A 13,025-nucleotide genomic window follows, 5' to 3' on the forward strand; every position below is an offset into this window, starting at 1 on the left:
AGCATTCCATGTGTACTTGAGAAGAATGTGTGTTCTGCTGTTGGATGGAATGTTCTGTTTATGTCTGTCTGGTCCATTTGGTCTATAGTGTATAAATCTGTTCTTTCCTGATTGATTCTCTGTCTGTATGGTCTATCCATCACTGAGAGTGGGTATTAAAGTCTTCAACTATTATTGTATTGCTGTTTATTTCTCCTTCTAGTTGTGGTAGCATTTTTTAAATGTATTTACATGCTCCCATGTTGGGTGAATAAATATTTATAATTGTTATATCTTTTTAATGAATTGACTCTTTTTTCATTATATAATGACCTTCATTCTTGTGACTATTTACAGCTTAAAGCTTATCTTGTCTGATAAAAGTATAGCTGTCCCTACTTTCTTTTGGTTATCATTTACTTGGAAAGTCTGTTTCTATCCCTTTACTTCATTTTATATGTGTCCTTAAAGTTCAAGTGAGTCTTTTGTAGACAGTGTGTCATTTGGATCCTGTTTTTAATCCATTCAGTCATTGTGTGTGGATTTTTTTTATTGGGAAATTTAATCCATTTAAAGTAATTATTGATCGGTAAGCACTTACTAATGCCGTTTTGTTCTATTGAATTCTGCAGTCATATTTTTTTTTGCTCTAAGATTTGATGGTTTCTCTTTCTTACATTTCTCATTTTGTTCATGCCACTGTTTTCCTAATTTAATTTAGCTATCTGTTTTCTTGTAGTTTACTGACATTCTTTAAGAAGATCATTCTGGGGGCGCCTGGGTGGCGCAGTCGGTTAAGTGTCCGACTTCAGCCAGGTCACGATCTCGCGGTCCGTGAGTTCGAGCCCCGCGTCGGGCTCTGGGCTGATGGCTCAGAGCCTGGAGCCTGTTTCCGATTCTGTGTCTCCCTCTCTCTCTGCCCCTCTCCCGTTCATGCTCTGTCTCTCTCTGTCCCAAAAATAAATAAACGTTGAAAAAAAATTTTTTTAAAAATAAAAAAAAAAGAAGATCATTCTGAATTCTTTTTCAGACAATCCATAGATCACCATTTTATTAGGGTCAGTTATTGAAGCTTTATTAGTTTCTTTTTGTGGTGTCATGTTTACCTGTTTCTTCATGATTCTTGGTTCTTTCCATTGGTATCTCTGCATTTGTTTAAGCAGTCTCCTTTTTCAGACTTTACAGGTTCACTTTAGCAGGGAAAGACCTGTCACTACAGCTTGGGGGTACTGGACAGGTCTTCTGGTAGCCTCTGTGGGAAGGCAGGGTTTGCTGTTGGGGTCTCTTGTTTGGTGCGGCCATTGCCCGTGCTCTGAGGTTGGGGCTCCATGTTCAAGCAGGATGACTGGGCAACTGTCTTCTTGTTTGGATGGGGCTTTTACTTATTTATTTATTTGTTTATTTACTTAATATTAAATTTATTGTTAAATTGGTTTCCATACAGCACCCAGTGCTCATCCCAACAGGTGCCCCCCTCAATGCCCACCACCTACCCTCCTCTCCCTCCCACCTCCCATCAACCCTCAGTTTATTCTGTTTTTAAGAGCCTCTTATGGTATGGCTCTCTCCCTCTCTAACTTTTTTTTTCCTTCCCCTCCCCCATGGTCTTCTGTTAAGTTCCTCAGGATCCACATAAGAGTGAAAACATATGGTATCTGTCTTTCTCTGTGTGACTTATTTCACTTAGCATAACACTCTCCAGTTCTATCCACGTTGCTACAAAAGGCCAGATTTGATTCTTTCTCATTGCCAAGTAGTATTCCATTGTGTATATAAACCACAATTTCTTTATCCATTTGTCACTTGATGGACATTTAGGCTCTTTCCATAATTTGGCTATTGTTGAAAGTGCTGCTATAAATATTGGGGTGCAAGTGCCCCTATGCATCAGCACTCCTGTATCCCTTGGGTCAATTCCTAGCAGTGCTATTGCTGGGTCACAGGGTAGATTTATTTTTAATTTTTTGAGGAATTTCCACACTGTTTTCCAGAGTAGCTGCACCAGTTTGCCTTCCCACTAACAGTGCAAGAGGCTTCCCATTTCTCCACATCCTCGCCAGCATCTATAGTCTCCTGATTTGTTCATTTTGGCCACTCTGACTGGCGTGAGGTGGTATCTGAGTGTGGTTTTGATTTATATTTCCCTGATGAGAAGCGACGTGGAGCATCTTTTCATGTGCCTGTTGGCCATCTGGATGTTTTCTTTAGAGAAGTGTCTATTCATGTTTTCTGCCCATTTCTTCATTGGATTATTTGTTTTTTGGGTGTGGAGTTTGGTGAGCTCTTTATAGATTTTGGATACTAGCCCTTTGTCGGATACGTCATTTGCAAATATCTTTTCCCATTCCGTTGGTTGCCTTTTAGTTTTGTTGATTGTTTCCTTTGCAGTGCAGAAGCTTTTTATCTTCATGAGGTCCCAATAGTTCATTTTTGCTTTGAATTCCCTTGCCTTTGGGGATATGTCAAGTAAGAAATTGCTGCGGCTGAGGTCAGAGAGGTTTTTTTCCTGCTTTCTCCTCTAGGTTTTTGATGGTTTCCTGTCTCACATCCAGGTACTTCATCCATTTTGAGTTTATTTTTGTGAATGGTGTACAAAAGTGGTCCAGTTTAATTCTTCTGCATGTTGCTGTCCAGTTCTCCCAGCACCATTTGTTAAAGAGACTGTCTTTTTTCCATTGGACATTCTTTCCTGCTTTGTCAAAGATTAGTTGGCCATACGTTTGTGGGTCTAATTCTGGAGTCTCTATTCTATTCCATTGGTCTAGGTGTCTGTTTTTGTGCCAATACCATGCTGTCTTGATGATAACAGACAGCTTTGTAGTAGAGGCTAAAGTCTGGGATTGTGATGCCTCCTGCTTTCGTTTTCTTCTTCAATATTACTTTGGCTATCCGGGGTCTTTTGTGGTTCCATACAAATTTTACAGTTGCTTATTTTAGCTTTGAGAAGAATGCTGGTGCAATTTTGATTGGGATTGCACTGAATGTGTAGATAGCTTTGGGTAGTATTGACGTTTTAACAATATTTATTCTTCCAATCCATGAGCATGGAATGTTTTTCCATTTCTTTGTATCTTCTTCAATTTCCTTCATAAGCTATCTATAGTTTTCAGCACACAGATATTTTACATCTTTGGTTAGATTTATTCTTAGGTATCGTATGATTCCTGGTGCAGTTGTGAACGGGATCAGTTTCTTTGTCTTTCTGTTGCTTCATTATTAGTGTATAAGAATGCAACTGATTTCTGTACATTAATTTTGTATCCTGCGACTTTGCTGAATTCATGTATCAGTTCTAGCAGACTTTTGGTGGAGTCTGTCGGGTTTTCCATGTATAATATCATGCATCTGCATGGGGCTATTAATTGTGCTCTGCAGTCAGGTGGGGCCACTAGCTGGGTTCTGTGAAGTCCCAGGCTGTGTTCCCTGGCAGTATGGTGCCACTGGTTGAACTCCTTGATTGGGCAGGACTGTAGGCTGGGCTCTGCAATCATCCCTGGTTGTATGGGGTCTCAGACTGGACTCTAGAACCATATGGTGCCACTGGCTAAACTCTTGTGTTTATATGGGTCTTGCAAGTTCGTCCCCTAAAGTTGAGTGAGGCTGCATGTTTGTCTTCATTATCATGTAAGCCATTGGCTATGCTCAGGTGGTAGGCAAGGTCATTGGCTAGGCTTCCTTGTCCCTTGGGACCACAGTCTATGCTCCTTGATTGGGTAGGGTTAACAGCTTGGTTTCCTGTCTGGGTAACGCCACAGGTTGTGTTCAACAATTAGACAAGGTGAGTAGTCTAGGCTCCTCTGCTTATCGGGGTTGTAGGCCAAGCTTCTCAACTGGATGGGATTGTAGGCTAGGCTGTGTCTCACAGTACAGTAGGCTGTGCCCCCATGTTTCCCAGGCCACTCTTCAGGCTCCTTGGTTATGTGGGGTCATAGGCTTTGGTGAACAGTTGGGCATGGCTGCTGGTTTGACTCCCTGGGGGAGCAGAGCTATAGGATGAGCTCTGTGGCCGCTCTAGTTCCCTGGCTGGGCTTCCTGGATGGGTAGAGCTGGAGGTTACACTCAATGCTAGGGCAGGACTGGAAATTTGCCTCCCTTCTTGGGCAAGGTGGTAGAACAGGCCCCCCTGTCAGTATGGCCCACTAACTGGGGATCCAAATCAGGCAAAACTCCCAACCAAGTTCTGTAAGCCAGAGGGGGCCCCTGGCTCAGCTCTGTGGATGGCCAGAGCTGCTGATTGGGATCTCTTTTTAGGAGTGCTGCTGCAAGCAGGAAAGCCATCAGCCAAGACCTGAACACAATTTGCTGTAAGCCCCACCCCCTTCTCCATCTCTGTCCCCAGTAGTCAAGCCCTGCACATTCTTCCAGTGACCCCTGTGAGGCAAGACATGAATGGGCTTCCTGGGAAGTGTCCCATGTGCTGGGGGACCTAAATGTCTGCCCCGGGCTCTCTTTTCCCAGTATAGAAACTGTAGGCCCTGGTGGGGGGCTCTCATTGTGTCACTGTGCCACTGTAGGGGAAGGGCAGTGGTGTCAGAGTGTGTCCAGTCCTCTTACCCTTCTAATGTGGGATTTTGACAATGATGTTTTTTCTATGGATAGTTGACTGTTGGTCTTCTTGTGAGGGAGACTATAGTTGGGAATGACCTGTATGGCCATCTTGATGATAACATTCTCCTATATGCTTAACTTCAAGTAGGCTATACATTCCTTAATGGGGCAGATAGATTACGTCTTATAATTTTGCCTCTCTGGTGCTTAGCTCCATGTTGGGAATGTGGCAGGTGAACAATAAATGTGTGGTAATTCTCTTATTGAGCCCTGTAAGAAAATGAAGCATTAAGGTATGAATTGGCTTCTGTGTGTACATTTTCAACTTTTAAATACAGAATTGCTGTTCCTCCATGCATACCTGCATTTGAATTGTGTGTTTTTTCCTTCAAAATCTCTGTTGTCAGTAATTCATGGTTATTGATTCATAGTCTTTATTGGTAATAACTCTATGGGCTGCTTTGCCTCAGGGATTATTTAATTAGGGTATTGCTGTTTGACACTATTCAAGATAGTGTTATACCCTAAAGGGTATTGGATTTGTCACAGAATGACACTGAAGAGAAGCCAGGGATAGGCAAACTAATAACATCCTAGCTTGGCTATTATAATTGGTTTTTTTGGCTTTTTTATCCAATATTTTTTGTTTATATCACTGCCTTCCTAAGAAATAAGCATGTGACCAATTTGATGACTTTCATATGGCAAGGGCAGAAACTAATGGTAGACAAATAAGGACATAGTAAGTTGATAACAGATAGAGTCCATGCCTCCAGAATGCTGTGTTTCTCTAAAGTTAGATATCTATTTGTGATGAAAAAAACATTTGTGTAAGGGGGCAAGATTGGAATGCACTAAAATGAAATGCTCATGTTGACCACATTAGCTTTAATGGAACTTATTTGATATAGTGACTCAGTCTCTGTGAATCTGACTATGTGTATGCACTGTGTTTTATACAGGGAATCATCATCCAGGGACCTGCCAGAGACCACAAGAAAACATGGGGAGGAGTAAGTTTCTCTTGCTTTTAAATAATTTAGATTTTCTCCATATTAATCTATATATACAGGAAATCAAATTTGCAACTCAATGTGTTTTTTTTGTGAACATCTAAATTGTATTTCTGGTTAGTGTTAGAAAGTTTTTGTCTGAAGCAGGGCTATGCAGAGAATCACCAACAGACCACATGCTGCTCATTGGCAAGGTTTTTTTTTGTTTTTCCTCTTTTCTGAACATCTCTCAGTACAGGGAGAGATGGCTCAAGCTTGATATCTATAGACCTGCCTTAATCTGAGCTTCTTTGCAACTCTTGGGAAAGTTACTCATTTGCTTCCATTGGTTCCTAAACCTTGTTGATAATTAAATAAACAAAAAAATGATTCTGCTATGCAACCAATGACAGTATTAAAAAATTCATTGTTAGGTTGATTTATAAATGGTTTTGATTTCCCCTAAAATGTTAAAGCCTGGCATTAAGAACCATTAGGTGAATTCCTCTGATTTTTCCTTTCTCATGAGACTATTTATGGGCAGTAGACAATAGACAAATTCAAAGTCATTTTATTGTTAATAGTAACCAACCACCAGTGACTTCATAAATAATCCTAATCAACATAGACCATAAAAGCAGATGCATAAAAGACCTCAGAGGGAGACTTGGTGTTGTGTAGTATAGTGAGAAGAGTACTGGGCATAGAGTCAGAAGCCTGAAAAAAATTCTACTTCTAGTACTTTGATCTATTCCTAGAGTTTCCCTATATTTGCTTGTCCACCTCAAGTGGGGTTCGTATATTCTGTACTTCCAGCTTCAGGAAGTTGTGGTTGGCATAATGTAATGATACATATAAAAGTGTGTTGGGAACTCTGAAGTATAATAGAAGAGAGCAGTGGTATCTGCTCATTCTTGTCTTTATTGAATAAGTGTATTTTCATTGGTTTTGTCTCTTAACAGTTAAAACGAAGTTTTTTGATGAGATGTTTTTGTAGGCAGCAGGAATAGGACTAGGGTTATGCAAGTGATAGAGAGTACCTCCTTAATATTTTGTGCTCTAAGCACTTTGCCTGCCCCACCTTAGTATGGGCCCTGGAAGGTAGCCCCAGAGACTATGGATCAGTGATGGAAAATTTCTTCCTGAACCTTGTTGAGTCAGATTTTGCCTCTTTTCTCCAGTGATTTCTTTAGGGATTGATTAGCCCCAGGGATTTTGGTTTTTTCCCAACCTCCACAAAATATGTCAATCTCCTGATAGTTTAGAAGTGTAAAAAAATTGAATAAATTTAGTTTAGAAATATAAGAAAATGAATACATTTAAAAAGAACTGTTGAAAATTCTGGGACTAATCCATGCCATGTTCTAACCCTAAGTCAGCTGTCAGCACAAGTTTCTGAGTAACTCATTGTGGCTTGGTCCTTACCTAATCTTAGGCTTCAGGTAGATTTTGATAATGTTTGGATTGTTGGATTTCATCATGACCACATGAAGAAGAAAGCTGCACTGAGAGCAACACATTCCTTGTCTCATCTCTTCCTTTTCAGAATGATCCTCGGGTCATTAGCAAGGAGATCTTTAGGAGCTTACGTTAAAGGTGCTTCAGCAGGTGTTTATTTAAATGGTCAGGCAACTAATAAGAGTTCTTGATAAAGGATAGGGCATGGTACTGTTATTTGCAAAGATGGGCATATTTCCAACCTGGAGATGAAGTAAGAGAAGTGCTCCCAAAAATGCTACTTTACAAACACCTGGAAACTTATAATAGCAGCATTTTGACTGTTAGTGTTGTCCACTGTAAAAGCATTCTTAACATCCTGAGTCTTGAAGCCTCTCCATCCTTTACTCTCTAAGCTTTACTTAGCCTGCCTGATTTCACTTGCTAATTGCTGTCACTGTTAGTGGGAGAAAAAAGATGGTACTGTGTGGTAATTTTTTTTTTCTTTTCTGGCATCATACAATGAATTTTTTACTGGATTTGGCAAAGATTCTGACAAACATAGCTCAATGTGTCATACAAAGGGGCAGCAGAGGAAAATATCACAAAGACATGGCACTAGCCTCATTAATGAGGAGGCTTGGAAACAAAGAACACAGCTGGGGAACCAAACAGTGTAGGTGAAAAATTAAAATTAATATTGAGGTGAATTTCTTTTAGTATCCTTTGATACTGGATGAAGAAATTATTTATAAATATGTTAATGAATCGTTCTTTTATGTGACATGAAAAAAATTGTAAGCCATGTCTTACAAATGGTGATGGGAGGCTAAGAACACACTTTTGTATTTAATTTCTTATGAGACCACCATCACTGTCCATTTTATATCCTTGAAATCCCATTTACATATATCCCATATATGTTATATATATGTATTTATGGGATATATATACACACACACACATATAGTAAAATGGGATTTACTATATATATGTAGTAAATATGTATATGGGATATATATACTATATATAATAATATACTATATATTTATATTCTATATAATAGTACATGGTATTTAAATATGCTATATTTAAATATATATTGATAGTAATTTCATATAGTATAGCACAGTAAATTATCTATTATATATATTTAATGTATGGTATGTATATTACATTATCGTATATATAGTATATAGTATAATATTTATAGTATATATATAGTAAATATATTTATATATAAGTATATATAAATATATATAAATATATATATAAATATATATATAAATGAGTTCTGAGCTAGGGCTTTGTACTTAGGACTTTTTTTAATGTTTGTTTATTTTGAGAGAGAGTGAGAGTGCAAGCAGGGGTGGGGCAGAGAGAGAAGCAGAGAGAGAATCTCAAGCAGGCTCTGCACTGTCAGCGCAGAGCCCGACATGGGGCTCAATCCCACGAACTGTGAGATCATGACTTGAGCCGAAATCAAGAGTCAGGTGCTTAACCGACTGAGCAATCCAGGCACCCCTGTATTTAGGACTTTTAAGAATATATAATTATTTTGATATTAACAAGTATCTGTGGAACACTTCATAACTCTTAGATATTTCTCATATGTTATCTTACTTGAGTTGTAAGAGAACTCTGTGATGTAAATAGGGATATTATCTTTAGTTTATATATTATAAAACTGAGGGTCATGAGAGAAAGTCGCATCTGAAGTCCACATTCTATAAAATGAAGAGCCATAATGCAAACCTAGGTGTCCCTATGTCCTATGCAGTTTTTCTTTTCTTTCAATAAACCATGTTCTGAATGCCCTAGTCATTAGTAGTGTATAAAGTCAATTAAAAACTTAGGAGCTATCTGTTGATTTGAAAAGTTTGGAAGAAAATATTTTCAAAGATCTACAGTGACGTTCATATATTTCTTGAAGCATGGGGGACTGGACAGATGGGCAAAGAGAATTTGGCTCACCATTTATGATAACAGTTAAAACATGTGTATCAGATGGTGGAGTGCCTCAAATATCAAAGTCTTCTGAGCAGCGGGGCACACAGCCCACAGTGTGAGGTGCCTAAAGTTAGAGGCTTAAGACACCACTTACCTGGTAAAAGCCACCCTTCTTGATTGATAGGTTTTTGTCGTTGTGGTTTTTCTTAACAGGAAGAATATAATACATTATGGAACACCAGAATAGTATGAGACAACAAGGGGAGATGTTGTTACAAAAAGGAACAGCATGTATGAATAAAATCATAAGATTTTAGTGGAGAATTACTATTTGCACAAAGAAGAGAATGTGAATATTTTACAAATGTGTATAATAGGCTCACAAAATACTATGTACATAATGATCGAGTACTTATTATTTTCAGATGGAAATTAAAACTTTATTCTACCTTTTCTACCTCCCACCCCCTGAGCAACTGGTATATTTATGACAAAATGACAAGTCTCAGTACTCCACAAAGCAATTTCTTGGGATTTTTCTTGCTAAAAATTTTGGAGGTTATTGTTTTGTACAATGTTTGAGTAGAATTTGATTTTTTTAAATGTTTATTTTTGAGAGAGAGAGAGAGAGACAGAGCATGAGTGGGAGAGGGGCAGAGGGAGAGGGAGAGGGAGAGAGAGAGACACAATCTGAAACAGGCTCCAGATTCTGAGCTGTCAGCACAGAGCCCAACGCAGGGTTCGAACTCTTGGGAAGGGCGAGTTCATGACCTAGGCCGAAGTTGGACGTTCAACCAGCTGAGCCACCCAGGTGCCCCAAATGTGGTTTTTTAAGTCATACCTGTTTTGCATCTGAACTTTTTTTGTTAGAACGTAGTTCTCTTACTGTATGTTCTAAGTGCTCTAGCAGCAGTTCATGGTATTTATTAGTCTAATATATAGTTATTGATTGTTAAATTTACTGCCTTTACGTTAGGAACAGTGCTTATGGTAGAAATTCATTATGCTGTCTCAATAATAGCAAACCTGTTTTACAAAATAGGAATAATATTTAGCCATAAATTTTCAAAAGGGTTAATTTTGCTTTGTTGTATAGAGAACAATGTCTGGAAGAGCTGAATGATGGCAAACAGACAGGTCTTATTTGTGGAGAATAATTAAAATAAGAATATGAAGATAGCTTAGCACTTTTTGTTTCTCCTCTTTCATTATTTAGTCTGTGAAAATAGCTCTTACCCTGCCCAGGGTCTGTAAAATCTTAATCTGAAAAAGTCAGTTTGTGTCATCATATTCTATACCTAATGGTAGCTTAATGTCCTTGATGTTCTAGTATACATGAACATATCATTGTGCTATAAAAAAAGTGGCAGATGTGCCAGTTACAGTCTCTGTTTTTTTATTAAAATGTAGCAGCATAATTTCATTGGGTCCCTGGATGTGCTTGGCTCCTTTTACCCCAAGAAACCCAGAGATGTTCCCCCACTTATCAAGACTTAGTGGACGGAAAGATGGTTTACAGCTACCACAGTATATCTGTCTCTAAGCTCTTGGATTCAGTGCTGAACTACTGTTCAGTTGAGGCCAATCCTAAACTTTAACTCTGAGCATACAGCTCTATATTGTCAAACAGAGAATGAACATTCAAACTGACAAGCCTTGTAAAGTGACTGTCTCTTAATGTAGTGTCTAATTTTATTTCACAGCTCCCTGGTTTATAGTTCAAGTAAAGGCACACATTTAAAGACAATTAATTATTTCATTTTCTGGCCTATATTAAATTTCAGAGTCTCTTTATTACGGTAGCATATTCATGCCTCTGCAGTTTAGATGATGTCACCAATTTATCGTAAACCCTTATCTTCATAATTTTATAACAGTAATACAGATCTGCTTGGGGTTGACAACAGCCATTATTTTTTCCTGGCAAGTCTTTCCCACTAGGAAAATGAGTTAACTATCGAAGGGTCAAGCTACTTAAAAAACAAAACAAAACAGAACATCTCATTGTAATGCTTGATGCTTTTTGTCTTTTATGCCTTTTACCTATTTAACAAGAAAATAACCTTTGGTACATAAGTTAGGCTTCACTATTGACATTTTTTTCATTTGAGGCAAAATTCACGTAACACAGAAGTGACCTTTTTAAAGTGTACAACTCAGTGACATTTAGCAGCGGTTTAGTGATGTTTAGCAGCATCACTGGCATCTCCATACTAGATGCCAGTGGTTCCTTCCTCTCCAAGTTGTGACAACCAAAAGTGTATCCAAAAGTTGCTAAATGTTCCCTGGGGGTGCAAAATTGCCCTGGGCTGAGAACCACTGGTTTAGAATAAAGGAAAGTAAATCTTTAGAGATAAGCCATAACTCATATTATGATGTTTTTCATAGAAGTAACTTGAGTCTAAAGGAGAGCATTGTATGGTTCTAGAAACCAAGGTATAGCCCTGGTTCTATAATGAAGCAGCTGTATCCTTGGGTAAGTTACTTAACCTCTGGACTTCAGTTTTCTTGTCAGTAAAATGAAGGGTTTGAAATGGGTCCGTGGTTTCCAGTATGCTCAGTGAAGCACCGACTTTTCTAAAGGGTCCCTGAGGAGCCACCTTACAGGAAAGGAAGAAAACAAAGTGCTCCTGGTATGTAGCACCTCCCCTTCAGATAGAGAAAGCAAAAGTTTGCATTCTGCTTTCATTTCTAGAGAAAATTCACATACAAACAGTATTAATTTCACCAGTAAAAACTCATTTCTGAAATCTATGTGCTAATTAACAAAGGCACTAATTTGTCATTGAGAGTCTGTTTCTTAAATCCATCATGCTCTGCTGTTGTTGGCAGAAGAAAAAGGTAGCCGAATGCAATCTTTGCCTTCTGAAATGTGACTTTTTGATTAACTGTAGAATGTATTCTATTAGAACACTTATCCACTCCTACAGTCTAGATTACAGCCGACTATCACATGGGTGGTATTACACTGTCTGTTGACAAGTTGTAAAGCATTCTCTATAACACAGGTATTTAATACCATATTTCATATTTGGTGAGTTCTGTCTACATCTCTTTTTCCCATTAAATGGTGGTTATAAGTTATAGTTATTTCCATATTCTTCCATATGGGACAGAACTGTAATCAATGTAGATAGAATCCATAAACTAAAATGAAATTTTTATGGTTGTAAGAAGTGTAAACACTAAAACCAATGATCTTCTTGCTGATACAATCAAGACGTTAGTGATAGGAGAAATACCTATCTTTGGAATTCTTCTGTTTTGATGATTTCACCTGATTGTGTGCTTAATTTTGACTTGAGTGCTGCTATCTACCATTTCATGAAGAATTTTTTAATAAGAAGGAGCTATAAATTATAAAATTCCTTCAAAGAAAACTTGGCCTTCTACATTTCTTTGTGAGAGAATCTGTTTTACCATTTCTCTGTATCTCATTATTCCTTATTAAGCATAAAATCATTGGGGTGCTTGGGTGGCTCAGTCGGTTAAGTGTCCGACTTCAGCTCAGGTCATGATCTCATGGTTCGTGGGTTTGAGCCCTGCGTTGGGCTCTGTGCTGACAGCCTGGAGTCTGGAGCCCGCTTTAGATTCTGTGTCTCCCTCTCTCTGCCCCTTCCCTACTCCCACTCTATTTCTCTCTCTTAAAAAATAAATAAAACACTAAGGAAAATACATAAAATCATTGGACAAGAGACATCTGAATATATGATGTAAAATTTGGCTTTTAAGAAAACCATATTGAGTTAGTAAGACTCACTCTGGGGAGAACCATGTTTATTTTGTTTTTAAAGAATATTGACTTTATAGACATACATTACCTCTGTTGTTTTCTCTTTTATAGAAATCCATTTCTGGCATTTGCTCCACACTTATTCCCATTCCCGGAAACCTGCCTGTTATCATCTGGCATTTTGTTGCATACCTCCGGAAGCACAAAGATACATATTTTTTCAAGTCTTAGGTACAGATTATAACCACCACATTGTCCTTAAGAAGCAGCTTCGGGATATTAAAGATACTAGCAACAATTATTTCTTCTCTCAAACCCTGAGACTTCCCACTTTGACTAGCTCAGTCCTGTCACTTCAAATTATTTTTTAAATATCTGATTTCTTA

General features: G+C 38.2%; 1 protein-coding gene across 3 annotated transcripts in view; it reads left to right on the top strand.

Annotated features, from left to right (window-relative positions):
• Window positions 1-13,025, top strand: part of PRRG1 (proline rich and Gla domain 1) — a 306,130-nt gene that overhangs the window by 224,237 nt on the left and 68,868 nt on the right. For all 3 annotated transcript variants that reach the window (XM_027054179.2, XM_027054180.2, XM_027054181.2), the window contains exon 2: window positions 5,490-5,540. In XM_027054179.2, the coding sequence (XP_026909980.1) occupies window positions 5,490-5,540 (51 nt within the window). The remainder of the gene's footprint in view (window positions 1-5,489; window positions 5,541-13,025) is intronic.

This window comes from Acinonyx jubatus, chromosome X (assembly GCF_027475565.1).
Source record: "Acinonyx jubatus isolate Ajub_Pintada_27869175 chromosome X, VMU_Ajub_asm_v1.0, whole genome shotgun sequence".
Lineage (NCBI taxonomy): Eukaryota > Metazoa > Chordata > Mammalia > Carnivora > Felidae > Acinonyx > Acinonyx jubatus.